The 16,350-nt window shown below is 45.3% G+C and overlaps 1 protein-coding gene across 8 annotated transcripts in view; it reads right to left on the bottom strand.

Moving 5' to 3' along the window:
- DOCK11 (dedicator of cytokinesis 11) overlaps window positions 1-16,350 on the bottom strand; it is an 80,155-nt gene that overhangs the window by 42,247 nt on the left and 21,558 nt on the right. For 5 of the 8 annotated variants that reach the window (XM_065077647.1, XM_065077644.1, XM_065077642.1 and 2 more), the window contains exons 7-22: window positions 13,386-13,520; window positions 12,033-12,210; window positions 11,503-11,582; window positions 10,847-10,930; window positions 8,663-8,803; window positions 6,772-6,981; window positions 6,280-6,402; window positions 5,303-5,385; window positions 3,705-3,827; window positions 3,447-3,523; window positions 2,299-2,483; window positions 2,132-2,197; window positions 1,876-1,968; window positions 1,349-1,472; window positions 586-707; window positions 53-139 (exon numbers count right to left, since the gene is read on the bottom strand). In XM_065077647.1, coding sequence (XP_064933719.1) covers window positions 53-139; window positions 586-707; window positions 1,349-1,472; window positions 1,876-1,968; window positions 2,132-2,197; window positions 2,299-2,483; window positions 3,447-3,523; window positions 3,705-3,827; window positions 5,303-5,385; window positions 6,280-6,402; window positions 6,772-6,981; window positions 8,663-8,803; window positions 10,847-10,930; window positions 11,503-11,582; window positions 12,033-12,210; window positions 13,386-13,520 — 1,911 coding nt within the window. The remainder of the gene's footprint in view (window positions 1-52; window positions 140-585; window positions 708-1,348; window positions 1,473-1,875; window positions 1,969-2,131; window positions 2,198-2,298; window positions 2,484-3,446; window positions 3,524-3,704; window positions 3,828-5,302; window positions 5,386-6,279; window positions 6,403-6,771; window positions 6,982-8,662; window positions 8,804-10,846; window positions 10,931-11,502; window positions 11,583-12,032; window positions 12,211-13,385; window positions 13,521-16,350) is intronic. The other 3 variants (XM_065077645.1, XM_065077648.1, XM_065077641.1) reach the window with 1 other exon arrangement.

Genomic DNA, 16,350 nt, shown 5'->3' on the forward strand with positions numbered 1-16,350 from the left:
GCTTCCTCTGCTTTTGTGTTGAAAGTCTTTAAGAACAAAGTGCTCAACTCACCTGGGTGTAAATGGTCGAATCCAAATGGATTCTGACCTTAAACAGTGGCTTTGCTCCATCCACCCATTTTGCATCCACACTGGGCTGCTGTGAACAGACAACATTCAAGTACTTGGTTTCAGATGACGGTGGGACGGTGGCTCTGTGCAGACAGCCACCTGGTCAGAAGGTACAGGTTGGGGTAGAAGAAAGGGACCCTCCCCAATGCAAACATCAGTGACCCCATTGCAGCCATGGCAGGGCAAAGGCATCACCGTGAGAACGTACACACAGAGCACGTGCCCACGCTCCTGCTCTGAACCACAAGCAACAGCCCAATCCAGCCTGCCACAAACATATACTCCGCAATCTTTATAACCACACAAAGTGGAATTAAAAGTGTTCTGTCTCCCACCGCTAAGAACCTTAAGCTTTGGGGGCTGTCCTGCAGCAGGAATCTTTCCAGCTGCACAAGCCCAGAACTTAGAGTTGTAACGAAAGCTCAGTTTTCCTCTTCCCTTTATGTTTAAGCCCATTTTAAATGGCCTTCATACCCTTCGTGACTCTGTGTCCCCAATACCCAAGTAGCCAGGTGGAAGGTTGGATGAAACGGGCAGATGCCGCTCCAGGGTGACAATCCGTCCGTCTTTTAGCAAGGGGACCCAGGCGTATCCCACTGTGGAGGCAACCAGCAACAGGGTTAGCGGACACACAATGATGCATGTTTAGCTCAAGCTCCAAAAAGAGCTGTGTCATCCTGAGAAAATCCAACTCGCCATCATGCAAGTGGCTTGAATGCGGCTGAGATCGGCCATGTCAGCCTTGTTAAAGCATCTTCTACCCGCTGACTTGATGAACGAAATTCAGACACAGCGCAACCAAGATCAGGAGTGGGTTGGAGGTTCAGAAATGGTGTGTGAGTCTGGAGCATCATGACAAGGGTCCTTCAGTTGCCCAAGGATAAATGGAGATACATCCCAACCAGCAGCACCTGGTCTCCCACATATGCCTTGTGTTGGCAGGATCAGCCTCTGAGGCCACATCAAGTTTTTGTTGATGACTTGACTGAGAGTAGATCCATTCATACAAATCAAGGATATGCAAAAATAGCTGCCAGATTGCAGCAAAAATTTGAGCTTTAGTATACACTAAAAACATTGTAGTTTAATCCAGTTTAGAGCCACGATTTGTATTAGATTGTTTTCAAAAAAGAATTCAGATAGGTTAGTATTTTAACCTAATATTTTTTCATGTTCCTACATTCATTTTATCTTTACTCTTACACTCCAGCAGAAGTAATTTAAGCAGTGAACATACCTTGAGTTTCAATGGTGTCTTGTTTTTTCGATGTTGCCTTTGCATTAATTTCACAGCTGACATGATAGAAGGTGAAAAGCAAATGATGCTTTTGATGGAGGTGAATTGGAAGCTCAATTTTAATCTAAAATGATATCATGATAGATAAGTCTGTATTTTTAATTGTGGAGTAATATTTTAAGTTCTATTTTATTTCACAAATTCTGTGTTGCATGCAGTTACACAAGACACATTCTTACCCATTTTAAATAACTCCCGGCTAACATTTTCATCATATTTGCACATTACTTATTAATGGCAGTGTGTGATTGGAGTGCACAAAGCGTGACAGTAAAGACAGCAGAAAATAAACTGGCATTAAAAATTGACAAAGTTTTTGGCTTTGCTGAGACCTTCTACTGAGGCAAAGGGCTCACAATTATTTTTATCTCTATTTCACCCAGCCCTGGAAAAAGAGATATCTTGAAAAGCCCCTCGGCTTTGTAGCATCCAGGAAAATGTGTTATTTCCCATCATTTTGTTTTTACCTCATCATAGAACTCCGGACTCTGGTTGTGATGCAGCACAGCAGCATATGCATTTGTGGTCAGGAGATGGCCTCCGGGTTTGCCATATATACACTGGAAACACAAAGAGCTGGATTCAGGGTTGCTGCCATGCCAAATTAGCCAGCCAAATTAAAACAGCACGGATACTCAGTGTTTTCTTCTTGTCCTGCTCAGCCTGGCTGGCACAGAGCACACAGCAGTGAGCCCCAGGTCCCTAGAAATAACAGGTACCCACCTTTAACGGCCTGGCATCAGCTTCATCTGAATCCCTGAACTCCACACAGACAGCAATATTCCTTGCCTGAAACAAGGGAGAACGGGAGGATGAGACACTGCCAGAGCTCAGCAGTATCACCCCAGACTACACCAAGTCCAGCTGCAGTGGCTCTCCAGATGGCTCACCTTTGCGAACACCTTCTGGTTCTCATACTTCAAATGCAAGGGGTAAACATAGAGGTGGTTTTTGTAGACAGTGAACGGATAACAGTATTTTGCAACTTCTGGGACAAGTTCCTCCACTTCAACTGCAATGTCCTCACAGCTCTTCTCAAAGGGCTTTATAGGAATGTAAGAAGCTGTGACACAATCTAGAAGAGAAGGAAAGCTTGGCTAAGTGCATGCCCCACAAACATGGGAAGTACAGCCCACGTGAAAGGGAATTTGTGGGCTGGAACCCTGCCATTGCTCTCGAGCATCCAGTTCTGTTCACATCAGAGGGTTGTGCGTGTTGAGCAGGTAGGAGGACTTGGACCATTCCCACTGAAATGATTAAGGGAAAATTAAAATTCTCCCCTTGATCATGCAACATCTGTGGTCCCAAACTGCATCAGCAATACTGAGAACAGACGGGTGCACAGGCACTACAGGGCTCTGCTCTCCTTGCCAGGGGAGACTGCAGAAACGGTACTTGCCTGTAGCTCTGGGCAAAGTCAAAGGGTCTTGTGAACTACCCATGTCTGGGCAAAGACGGCTGCTCTGCCCAGGACCTGCACCTTGGGACTTCCAGGAATTTGAGCCATTAAGTTACTGTTTTATAAATCACGCAAACATCACCTGACTGAAGCAGACAGGCTGCTGAGATGACGACTTTCCACGAGAAAAGCCTTTTGGACAGACTATAGAACCTGTGATAAGAGCTGCAAAAGGTCCATGGAGTAACACTGAAGACATAATGAGTGTTTTCTTTGCCTCAGTTTCTTAAAATGCAAAGTGAAGAATCATACTGACCATGTCTGTGAAGCCCTCTGGTGTTATGGAACAAAAATACTACATGAGCTTGGTGTAAAAATAACAAAAAAAACAGGCAGGTGCCTTCCTTTAGATTTAGGATGTGACGGCCAAACTGCAAAGCAGATGCACCCCTCAGGTAAACCTCAGAACTTGGACCATATCCCTCCACAGAATCCATCAGAAAGATGAGTCAAGGCTTGTGCCGATTACTCATTGAAACCCCAAATGCTCTTGTTAAGGTAACAGCAAAACTCCCCCTAGAAGCATTAACTCCTGAGGCCAGAGCCATCAGCGTTTATTTTAAGATCCAAGATCCTTACTTGTGAAGTCCAGTGGGATGTCTTTGATGACAATATTTAACTGGGCTGGAATGACCTGTAGTTTTGTCTTCTCTGGTCTGCATTAGGGAGAAAAGAACAAGAGTGTGAACATCGAAAACTCAGGTGCTGAACACACCAGTAGGGCTTTTTGTTACCCTCTGTGTATTTTAGAAATTGTCATCTCATGCTTACACTGAACTGTTTAAAAATGTATATTAAAATGCCTGCTTAGCCTCTGCACCAGTCTCTTACACTTACTTCTTATACTCTGCTAAAAGCTTCAGCATATCTTCATTTGAGATTTTGCTGCTGTCTTGCTTGTACAGAGGTGAGAATTTTCCTTCAGCATCGAGAGTGCCCTGGGAGTCTTTGAACACTGGTCTGCAGAAAAGAAGAGACACTTTTCTTAAATGTTGGTAAGTATACAGACATTGAGGTCCTTGACTCACCAGGTTGAAGGGCAGTTTATCAGGCAAGAGGTTCACTGGCCTGCGACAGCTCTGCACGCTGCCAGGCCTTCCGATCACCCTCCACACAGACTGCAATCCTCCACGTCACATAGAATTACATGGGACATCACCCATTTCTCTTCTCTCCACCCAGGTGAGAAGGACACACTCAGCCCAGACCCAAGCCTGGTCCACAATCACAAGCACCTTCAATTCTCTTCCTCTAAAACCAAGTGGTAAAGTATCTTCCTATTTGCACATAGGCTCAGAGCATGGAAATCCTCCTAGAAAAGGAGTGCGTGGTAGAGACCATTCTCGGGACATACATCAGCTTCCTCCTGAACGTAGAGCAGGAGATTGGACTCTGCCCTGGATGAATACCAGCATCTTTGCCCTTGAACAGAAAGGCTGTGGGTATCTCTATACAGCAGGAACATTAAAGCATCTGTACCCCCTTTCTGTGCAAACAGCTTCTTCTCAAACCCACAGGGATGCAGAGCAACACAGCTTGCTACATCAGGCTGTTTGCTTCTCAACTCCTTGGTCTCTAAATGCAGCTCTTTACCCAGCAGGAACAAATCTGAAGCCTAAAGAAGCCCACACAGAGCCCACAGCCATGCTGAGGCACTGCATAGGCTGTGTGCTAGCTCCCAGGAGCAAGCTGCACCCCACAAACACGATCTTGAAGCTGAACGGCCAGTGTCACAGGAAAATTCAGCTCAAGAATACACACTGCAAGCTGCATACTACCAAATCCCATCCCATTGTGACAGTCATCTGGTGTTCCCATGTCATTACCATCCCTTTTGTCAGCACCAAACAGCAATTTAGGACTAGGAAGCAGTGGCAGAGGGATAAACTTGCCTCAGGTCTTCCTCTGATGTGAGATTTAATGGAGTTAGCACTGATGTACTTTATGAGTCCCAGTAAAAGAACAGCGAGGGAACAGGATCACTATCTCCAGTCATTCTCAAGGACATACATTAGAGTCTAAGATGGGAGACCAGGCACAGCTGATTGCGACTGCCAGGCCAGGGGATCCTCTGCCCTCATCCTGCCCCTGGCAATGGCTGGTGCCAGGAGGGAATTTCTGCACCGATTCCTGCAGTAGCATGGGACAGGGTAATTCACCCCCAGGAACGTTCTGACCTGATAGCAGTAGCTACAGGTCAGCAGGAAGGTTACTGCCTTCCCAGCACTGTTTACTTTTTAATATTTTGTTTCTAATTCTAGACAGAGCATTTCAGGCCAATCCACATTCTGCCTTGGGAATGGGAGCCAGATTCTGCCCTCAGCTGTAACTTCACCGACTTCAGTCACTTGGCCCTTTGCCACTCGGACGGATCGTGTCCCAGACAACTCGCAGCAGCTCCCACCATGGCCAAAGCAGTGTCTGAGGTCACTAACCTGGCAGCCCAGCCAAAGGGCATCCTGTACTGCCCCAGACGGCTGCACACCTGCTTGGCCACCTTATGGACCTTCTGAGCAGTCTGCAAAACACAAGAGAGGTTAGTGTGTGCCTCGGCTTCTACATGGCCCTGGAAAAGGCGTAAAGAGCACTGCACCCTCCAGGGAAAAGAAACTTCAGGCATGCAGTGCAACAGTCACCAAAGCAGCTGACAGACATCCCTGTCGCTTCATACCATGCACATTTATTACTTTTGCAAAGCAACAGTGAACATGTTGTGGGCACAGTTGTATTAAAACTGACTGTAATTGGCTCATCCTACACAAAGTGTGCTGAGGCAATGTCATCACATATCAGGTGCTCCATACATTGATTTTCCAGGGATTTTGACTGGCTGCAGCAAGGCAGCATCAGTTCCATCTAGGATGCAGAGACTGATGCCAGCAGCACCAGGGCCCCTCCCTGTACACCCTTTGCTACCGTTCCCCTATGATCACGGCTCCCTGCGTGGAGCAAGAGAGAGGCAGGGTGAGCAGAATAAAGGGTGAAGCCCATGTTTTGCTGCTACTAAAACATGGCTTTTCCCAGCTGGTGTGAGCTGGGACCAGTTCAAGACACTGTGTGAGGCACTGTGTAGCAGCGCAGCCCCTTTCTCTGAGGATGAAGTGTCCCACTTTTTTACTGCCAGATCAGGCTTTGCTTTCTTGAACTGTAATGGGGAAAGGTCCCCCTGCCCCAACTGCTTGGATTTTTCTAAAAATCCTCTGTCTCCTCCCAGGGGAAGGAATCAGTTCTCCAAGGCCAGCTCAGCTGATGACAGTCTGGGAACAGCATGAGTAGCAGCATCAAAGAGAAAACAGTATTTGCCAGAAAGCAGCTAAAGAGCAGCAGAAACAACCCATGTTTCAGATTACGCTACCCTCCACAGCAGCAGACAGCATCACTAAGCAAGTACTTTCATGGCCCCATCCAATACCTTCCCCGGGTCCGAGTTTTTCATATACGGTTCTGCACAGTGTGTAATGCTGCCCTGCAGCACCTTCTCTACACGGGCCACCAGGAAGATCTCCACGTGTGGGTCAGTCACAGAGAAAACACCCTGCAATAGATACAGTAGGCTGTCAGAGAGCAGGACACTCCACCTGCACCTCTGGGTTTGTCCCTCATCATCTCACAGTTTCCTCCCACAACCCACACAGACCCAGCCCTGGTTGATGCAGAGGATGGGCCATGGGGCCTCACAAGGCTTGAACATGGTCAGGTCTTGAAACGCTCTACCTGGTGTTTTGTCTATGGCTGCCAATCAGCCCAAAGTGGCAATTGGCTTGAGACACTGACCAAAACCTGCCAGCTCAAGAGAAAAGCTTACTTCTGCTTCTCCACATGGTGGATAATAACACACCACAATGCTACTGAACAGCTACAGCCTCAACAGAGATACAGAGCAAGGACAAAGTCAGTTCTTCACCCGTTTAATGTAGCGCAGGCGAGACTCGGGGACTCCATGCACAAAGCTCTCGCCCAGCGAACGTCCCTTGGTGTTCTCTGCTCCTGATGGGGAGTTATCCAGCAGCATGTCACGGACAGATGGTGGGTTCAAGTCCACATGGAAGTCAGCTGAAATCTTGCAATTATTCTTCAGGTCAAATAATGCCAAGCTTAGGAAAAAGGGCTCAACCTGGAAATTTGATTGAATATACGTGTCAAAAAAAATTGCATGGTACAGGCTCAAGAGTATCAACATACATTGCTTTCCCTGCTAGGTTTGTCTTTTGCATCTGTTTGTTCCTTTAATTTTGTATACCAGCATTTTAGAGAATTCCAACAGACAATCCATGTTTATTTGCTTTATAAACACATAAAACTATATTTTCCTGCATCTTCCTGCATTTTGATCTAGTCAATTTGAACAAAGCTACTTTAAAACCATCAATGAAATATAAAGAGTGAAATCTATGGGTTTTTTCATATAAGTCATAAACAATGGAGTTAGGAAGAAAAGATGAACCCAATCCATCAGACCTGTTTATCCTTTGGAATGAGAAAGAAATCAATTCAGGAGTGTTTATATTCATATGCTAAAGACCACTCCAGTTATTGTCCAAAGCCAATCAGCTCTGGATGACCCGACTCAAAATGTTCCTCAGCTGCTGCACACTGGGTGTCACAGGAGCAAAGTCAGCTCTCCCAGCCAGGAGAGCTCAAATACAAGGCTAACACTGCTGAGGAGCTGCATGTGCAAAATGTGCCAATTCTCTTGTAGCTACTGACCTTGATGGCATAAGCCAAGTGTCAACATTTCCACATATTTTTAATTCAAAGATCCCAGCAGGCATGCGTCCATGTAAAGATAAAAGGGGAGGCCTGAAGGTAAGGCTGTAGTGAGTCTAAGACATTACAGCATAACTTGGAAGCATTACACCAATACTAAAAATGTGCTGATTAAGTCTGACTCTGGGCCTGACTAAGGATGAATAACAAGAATCTCTGCTATCAGCAACACATTCATCAGCTGGGCGTTACTGAGGAGAACGAGCCTGCTGTACATGCCGTGAGCTGCCAATATGAAACCATCACAAAAAAAGCCTTGGCAATTCAAACAGGCATCAGATGAAGTCCCATCAGCAGAGATCAGTCGGTGCCAGCACTGCTGCTGCCCCTGCGATGCTCTCTGCTGCTCAGGCACCCTCATCTAACAGCTTGACTCCAGCTAAGAGCAAGTGCAGGATGTGATTACAGGGAGTATGTTTTGGGAGGAAAGACTGGAGGGGTCTGGTCTATTCAGCCTGGCAGGACAAAGGCTGGGGAGAGATGTAATAGTTGTCTGTAAATATCAGAGGCTCAGAAAATACAAGGAATAGCTTTTTAAGCTAAGGCACAGCTTTGGCACAATAAGAAATACACATAATAAAGTGGCTGTGAATACAGTCAACCTGGGAGTCAGAAGAAATTTTCAGAATAGGGAAATCCCTTGCCACTAGGGGAAATGAAATAAAACACAGCAGTGAGTGGTTTGGAGATGGAGCTTAATCATTTACCAACAGGACTTTGACAGGGACCCAGAACATGGCAGACACACACTCTCCATTCCCTACGCCTCTGAACTGCTGGCTTCCCAACAGCCCCAGTTCCTGTCACATCAGGACAGATGCCATCTCCAAACACAATTTTGAAACACCAAAATACCAAGGCAGACAAATCCTGCAATGACTTGGGGCCAGCAGTTGCCACCTGCCCAGGTCCCATCGGAGCTCATGGCAAAATTGGTTGTTTTTGTCCACCCAGATTAATCTGTCAAGGGCTTTTCTTGCTGCTGAGGAGAAAGAAGACAAAGCAGGAAACACCAGAGCTCCCCTTACATTGGTGGGTCCTTCTTCCGATCTGTCGCTGAGCTGAGCGAGGAGGTTGAGGGACAAGTCCTGGCAGCACACCACGAAGCGCCTGCTGCACTTTTCCTCAAAGGGCTTCACGTCAGGCTCGAGCCCTGAGAAGTCTAGCCTCTAGACAGCAAACAAACAAATCTAGTCTCATTAAAAAAGAAAATAAACCCCTGAGTAATGTTAAGGGATCACATTACAGCCAATGCTATCTTAACTAATTGTTTTTTAAAGTGGTACAAAAGGTACAAGACATTCACAAATGAGTGCCATTTGGTGATGTTACACGAATGTATTCAAGACATGAATTCATGGGGATGTATCAATTTTTAGCAATCTGGTTTGCAGAGCACAGAAAACTAAACCTCAGTATGATTTCAGTTCCTTCCTGCTTTGCTGTAACCCTGGGGATCTTCCCAAACACCATTTAGAGCTTGGGGAAGAAAGCGGAACATAAAGCCGTCGTTACACTCGGAAAAGTATCTTCCACTCTGAAGATCTGACTAGTTTAAGAGATGGTCCCTGTGCCTGAAATAGAGAGAAGGCACATGCTGTTGGGATCGTGAACATCATCTCGAACTGGAAGGCATTTCTAGATGCACAGCAATAACTGGTGTGGTTAGAACCAACCAAGACTGTCTGTGGAGCCGGCTGGGAAATCCAGACAGTCTTGATTATAATCAACTCCTTCCTAGCCCAGAACACCCATGCCTGGTCTTGACATCGGCTCTTCCAGAGAGCAGACATATGTGACCAAGATACCATCAGCCAGATAAAGACCCTCAGCCTTCACCACACCCATTGTACTGGCACTGGGGACAGAGAGCTACTAAACACCCCTAAATACCAGCACATCTCTCAGAGACAATCTGCCACAGTCCTATTCATTTTTCCCCTCAAATCCTGCAGAAACCTGCATGCCAAACTTTGGCCGCTGAAACCTCATGATCAAGTAATTTCAGCAAAATGGGCTGCAATTGTTAATCCCATTCTGGGAAACTCTTCCTATTTTTTCCCCTGTTTCTTTCTGAGGAAAGTACGTTATGGATATACGTTCCTGCTCCCAGTTTCCTTAGCACTAAGCACAGAAGCACTCACATACACGCCAGCACTAACTGGGGCAGTGACTTTGAATGCCCAGTGTTATAGCAGATCTGACTGACCCACAGCAGAATGAAAAGCTCTGGGTAGAGAGGGAAGGCAGTGAATTCAGCCTCACCATTTGGTTATGTAAAAATATAAATCTTAGATGCTCCACACTGAATAATATTTCCATTCTTATTATCTGACTAGAACATAGGAAACTTCTCAAAGCTTCTCTTGAAAAAAAAAAAAGCAGCCTCCTGGATGCATATCTTCAAAGAAGTGCCAAGAGAAAAGTTCATTTTGTACAACTAAACCTTTTAAAGACTAATTACATTTCCTCGTTAAACCAGAATGTTCTTTTTGACAGGCGTGAACAAGCCAAAGCATGCCAGAAGGAGAACCAGAAACTATGAAATAACTTGGAACAATTCTTTAAGACTGTGTTAACAATTGCAGCTCATTCCACTGAAATCACACACCTGGACCTTGGCAGTGAGCTCAGCCAAGACATCAAAGTTGAGAAGAAAACAAGCCAATAGTCAATGAACCTCTACTCTATCCAGTGCATGAGAACAGCATGGTGTGGGTTTTTTTCCTGTTTGTATGTCCCCTACATTTGATAACTCGCTGAAGACTGAGGTTCTCCATGTAAACCCCTGTCATGGCCTTTAATGTCACTGCTCCCTGCTCCAGACGCGCTGAGCCCACGCAGCATTGCAGATGTCCTTGCAATATCACTTCTGCTTCTGCAACCATGAGAACCTCCCAGAGGCCCAGATGATGGGTTTAAAATCCAGTAACATCAAGATGCATCACAAAGAAGCCAGCAAAGCGAGAGGCAGGCCATGTGTGGGGCTACTCTGAGTCCTCCCTTCATTTGAGTTATCACCTGAGCACTGATATCTTGTTCAGCGCTCACTGACAGGAACGTGGGCTGCACTTCTGTTCTCCAATCCACCAAAAAACATGTTGCCTCTGCAGGCAAACGCTGTGGTCAGACAAGGGAACAGGAGAGGGACCACCCCAAGAGAGCTCTTACAGATAGCAGAACCTCCCACTTGCAAACATGGGGATGTTTACCTGGACTTCTGGGTCAAAAGAAAAGAGGTTTTGTCTTCCTTCATTTCTGCTCAGTTTGTTCAGCTGATCTGTTTCTCTTCCATACTAGGACAAAGGAAAGCATTGAGGTTACTGCCTGGCCACACAGAGGCAAACATTCATTATTTGAAAAGAATGGAAGCAAAACAAAATAAACATATTTCAGGTTCCCTTTGTGACACGTGAGACGATGTAAGGCTTTTCAGCTGCAGTCACCAACACGGTGCAGTGACGGTAAAGCAATGTGGCTCTGCCAAATGTGAAAGCAGACAGAAATAAGCAAGCACACTGTTGATCACGAATAGGAGGTGGCTGTCACCTAACTGCCCTTCAGCTCTCATGGCCAGGACGGTCACCCCTGCTGAGCAGGGACGAGCAGTACCGACCACAACAGCCCATCATTTGCTCCAAATCTGGTTCTTCCTTAAGGGCCCCACACTTGGAGGTGAGGAGCGTGCAGCCTCAAAGCATGGAGCTCCCTCCATGAGACAGGCAGATGAGACAACAGAGAGCTCAGAACACTTGCTGCCTGCCCAGCTGCCCCAGAACTGAAGACAACTGAATGTGAAAAACATCTTTTAAAAACAAGGTGGAGAGAATGGCTATGGGCTGGGCGAGCATCTCTGCAAACACGATACCTTCATGAGCTCCGGATGCATGCTTCTCTCCAGGCTCTCCAGGATGTTGTCTGATTTTCCCTGCGTGCTTGATTCATCATCTGCAAGGACACAAAAAACAGATGTTCAAAACAACTGCAGGAGCACTGTTCTGCCAGAAAGCATCCTGCAATATTTGCTTACAATAGCATAGAAACATTTTATGGAGACTTTTCCATTCCTCACAAGAAAGATTTTTCCATATATTACTAGTACCAGAGTGTACTATTACAGTCCACCAGGTCTTTCCAAAGCAGAACTTCAGCACAGAGCCAATTTTCCAGGAGTCCTGAAACTCTGCCATGGATTTCCCATCCAGAGGAAGGGTCATGTTTCCCTCCACTTTTATTCCTCAGACTATTGTCTACATTATACTAAGCCCTTTTTTATGATATCATGTGTCAGCCACAGTTCTTGCTATTAATCCAGAAAGAAAAGTTTTCACTTCTCCAGGCACACTGCTTGCATCCTGCTGGAGAAGGGTGAAGGTAGGTGTTTATTTATAAACTAACCTTGCACAGATTCCACAGTATCTTTCTTCTCTTGCATCAAACTCTCAGTATTGCTCTGAATGATCTTTCTCAGGGTTACCAGCCACTCTTCCATCTCCTGCTCAGTCTCAGCTGCCAGGTAGTGGCTGTACTTATCTATTGTCTTCAGTTCGAACGCATAACGGCGCATTTTAGGACACTGAAAAAAACAAACAAGAAAGAGCAAGATTTTTATTATACTTTCCTCAACGACTCAGCACAGTACCTGCCTCTCTGTGGAAGCCCCCTGAACTGAAATACCACTACACAGAATGCAAGCGCCCTCCTTCACACAGCAGTTCTCCTGCAGCAATCACAACAGGCTTCATGGCTGCGTTCAGACAGTACTCAGCTCCACGGTTGCCAGAGTGGTGGAAAGCGAGACTGAACCACAGACATCGCACTGAGGAGCAGGAGCAAGCTCCTTCTTATGTTGTTAGTATTTCTGCAGAGAAGCTAGGAACTGGATTTGTCTGACACAATAAGTAATGTTGCACTCCAGGACACTTAGAGGCTTAAAAGCAAGTGGTTTCTTTTCTGAGGCAATTTTCTGAGGTCCACTGGCCTTCAAACAGCATTTTCCAAACATAAGCCAAGGCAAATCTGATGCAACTTGGGAAGCAGATCCTCTGCATCACTGAGGCGTGTGCACTACTGCTTTTACTGCATTCAGAAAGATAAATGGAAACGCACAGCTCTGACTCATCCATGCTGAAACAAACCATTGGAGTAATTGAAGCTGCCCTGTACCAGCTGCACCACACTCAGTGCTTGAAGCTCCTGCAGAGACAGCAAAGGCAGAAGACACAGCAGCAACCCACTGCTGCACATCACTCTCAGCATAAGATTTAAGCCCCATACAAATACCTGCTCCTGAAACCTTACAATCCCTTTACAAGTCCTAAGACCCAAAGGGCTACATGTTTGCATGGAGCTATTGGGACGTAACTTAGGAAACAAGAAGCTGGTGTGAGCAGCAAACAGAGGAGGAAGGTGCCCAAGATCAATTATTTACTGTCTTTCAAGCCTCAGGTGTCCTGGAAGGCACCTGACCTACAATAAAGGTAAAGGAGATGGACAGAGCAGGGAGACAGCAGAAGAGGTAATAAAGAAACGCTTTCATTTTACTCTGACAGCAGTTCTTCCACTTGCTGTCTTCCTGGACAAAAGTGTGAAACTCCTTGCCTGCCTTTTAATCAACTGGCTGACAGAGCTCTGGATTAGTTTGTAGGTCCATGTTTTCATCCCTTGATGCCACGGACCTCAAGAGAGCATGTCTGTCTTGGAGCCGACAATGTATAAGCCCACGTACAGCCATGCAGAAAGCCCACCTACCTGAACAACGTCATTGCAAGCATCCAAGAAAATACAGCCTTTGGATTCTTTTGAAATTTTCTCGTCTTTGTAGGAATTAAGAATATAGGAACCATCTGTGAGTTGTGACAAGTAGAAATATCTCCTCTTGAATACCTGCAAAGGAACAAAGTCTTGCTCATGCAAGTAGTCACTCTGTCATATATCACAAACCACAGCCTCAGTTTCAGTATCTGCCCCCCTGCTATTGAGAAAATACCGTAACAAGAAACACCGATGACCCTAGTGTTGCAGACTCACCTCTTTGAGTATGAGTTGTTTTTGTAAAGAGAGATTTCATCATCTTCTTTAATTTTAATGTCCTTGTTATTATTTTAAGTTTGCCCATCTAAAGGAAAGCCCCAGGGCTTCCAGCTCACCTCTCAGCTGCCTCCAGCCTCATTTATCTTTACAAAGTAATGCTGCACAGCAAATTCAGATCAGCACATGGTTTGAAGATTCATCCCACCCTAGAGAAGGTATTTCCAGAGCCTTTTTGATAAAGACCTCAATTAGAATTACAAAGCAATTCTCCAGAACAGACATGTGGAAATTCCTAGCACTCAAATGCAAGCCAAGGGACTCTGTTTTTTTGTGAATTTGATTCTTTTTTTAATACAAACCCATTTTTATGATCTGGCTTTGGCTTAGTGTTCGATTCTCACTCAAAAAGCAATGCTCTCCTCAAAAAGTGAGTTTGGGAAGAAGTGCTCCTATGTTTGAATTACTGATTTTTATGAAAAAAACAAAGGTTCTCCAGTATCTCAGAACATCTTTCTTCACATTTCTCAGCCAAAAGGCACTGGACTGTAACTCAGGAGGCAAGGGGGACCGTGAGTATTTCTACCACTCTGCATATCTGGAAGCTCTATCTATCTAAACACAGCATTTTTCATCCCAGATGGGAGGCTACTAGCAATTTCCTGCACCCATCTTTGCTGACACTAGCACATGTTCAGTAAAACCACTCACTTTTGCACAGAACTGGAAGGGAGGACTGTGCTCTGAATGGTAACCTATGCCCTCTGAAAAGTAACCTCTGGCACCATTGAGATGAGTAGTTAACTGTAGAGGTGCTCCAAAGGTTGTTATGCTTTAAGTTTTATAAATTTAAATAAACCTTTAGTTCAACAAAGCATAAAAATACATGGAAAGCTATGTATGCTACGCGTTAAGCCAGCTTTAACACTGATTTAACACTTCGTTGAATCAATCTCAGAAACTTTGGCAGTGGAACCTGCAGAAACCCATGATAGATCTCTCTCTAGATAGCACAGTGCTGACATCCCTCATGGGTATGGCATTTGACGCTAAACTATTTGCATCTTTTGAATTCTGTTCAAAAGGAAATGCAGAAGCAAACAGCAAACACTATGATCTTCTTCCCTTGTAAACACCGCTGTCAGAAATAACTGTCAGAAGATTATGATGATTTGAAATTAATACTATAAACATAGGAAAAGAGGGGATATCCCCTCTGATCAGGCTACAGTTGCTGTTGGTGAGCATTGCAATTACAGAGGGATGGCCAGAGAACTGGGCAAGTCCATTTGGGCAGAGATGGAAGAAAATAAAAAAGGAACGGAAAAGGGAAAAGGAAGAAAATCTCAATGCCATGGTTCCAACACAGCATAGTGACACGCTGCAAAACAGACAGCAAGGGAGTTGGGCCAAACTGGGGAAGTTCTCTGCAAGAAAAGGTTATTTTGAAATAAATGTTGGCAGCTGTAGCATAATTACAGTTTACTTGTGGGCTGTCCCTCCACAAAATAGACTCTGCATGTGCTTAGCAATAGTGTGAGGTACCAAGAGCTCAGCACATCACCCCAATGAAAGAACCAGCACTGAAAAGATTGACATGTCCGCTTCTGCAGTAGCACAGCAGCCTCTTGAAGCAGTGGTAAGGCTGAAGACGTTCAGAGTCCTCATGTTTCTCGTGTGTGCCTTAGGAGGTATTTTGTAAGACAGAGAAGCGACTAGGACCAGCTCAGAAAATGGCTACTGATTTTCAGTGCTTTGATATCTGAGTTTCATGAGAGACTCGATGGATCTTACTAATTGAACTGAAGCCAGTGTAGTTCAGACATCACCTCTGAAAGGTGGGTCTGAGGTGCTGGGCACTGAGGCCAATAATACCACAAAAGGTTCAATAATGGACCCAAATAGCTGCTTTGAGCAGGTATGATACCTCCCTCCAGCAGTTACAGGAGCAGAAATGGCTTCAACCTTGCTGCTCGGCAAAGCAGAGGATTAGAAAACCCGGTTCTGTCTATCACCTTCAAGCTCATGAGGAATCATTTTAAAACTGAACTTAAAATTAGCCCTATGAACTGTCCTGTTTCACGCCTCATGAAAGCATAACTAGTTGAATCGAGCCTCAGAACAACTGAGTTGTTTGAGATTTACTAATATCCTCGCAAAGCATCAAGCCTCACTGCAGCCAGCCTTCAGCTGCACAGTTGAGTGTAAGTCCCTCACGTTCTCTCTATGCTGTAATAAGGCAGCTGTGTGGTGGAACAGCAGACGGGCTCATTGCCACAGCAAAAGCTCTGCAGTGGAACTACCAAAACCCTCCATTTCAAAATCTAAGCAATGTCATGCTGGATTATGTACAGCAGAGAACAGGAGACAATGCAGCTGTTGATTCTAGGTCGGTAATGCTCCATCTCCTCAGTGATATCACCCCTGCTTTTAAAGTAAAGACTTGTCATTTTGATTTAAAGCTGGCCTCTGTACATATTTCCTACCAGCAAGGAAACTATCAATTCAGAAACTCTTCTTTGCAGGGCAGCTGTTTCAGCTATTTGAATTGCTTTCCTCTTCTGGGCCTCAGCTGCCCATTCAGAAAACAATCTTGGTTTACTAGAACATGCCCAGCCTTTTTGTTCAGCTTGCTTGAAATGACTTGAAGTGTGTTGGTTTTATATTCTGTGAAGGGAATGGACAA

Source organism: Columba livia, chromosome 12 (assembly GCF_036013475.1).
Source record: "Columba livia isolate bColLiv1 breed racing homer chromosome 12, bColLiv1.pat.W.v2, whole genome shotgun sequence".
NCBI lineage: Eukaryota > Metazoa > Chordata > Aves > Columbiformes > Columbidae > Columba > Columba livia.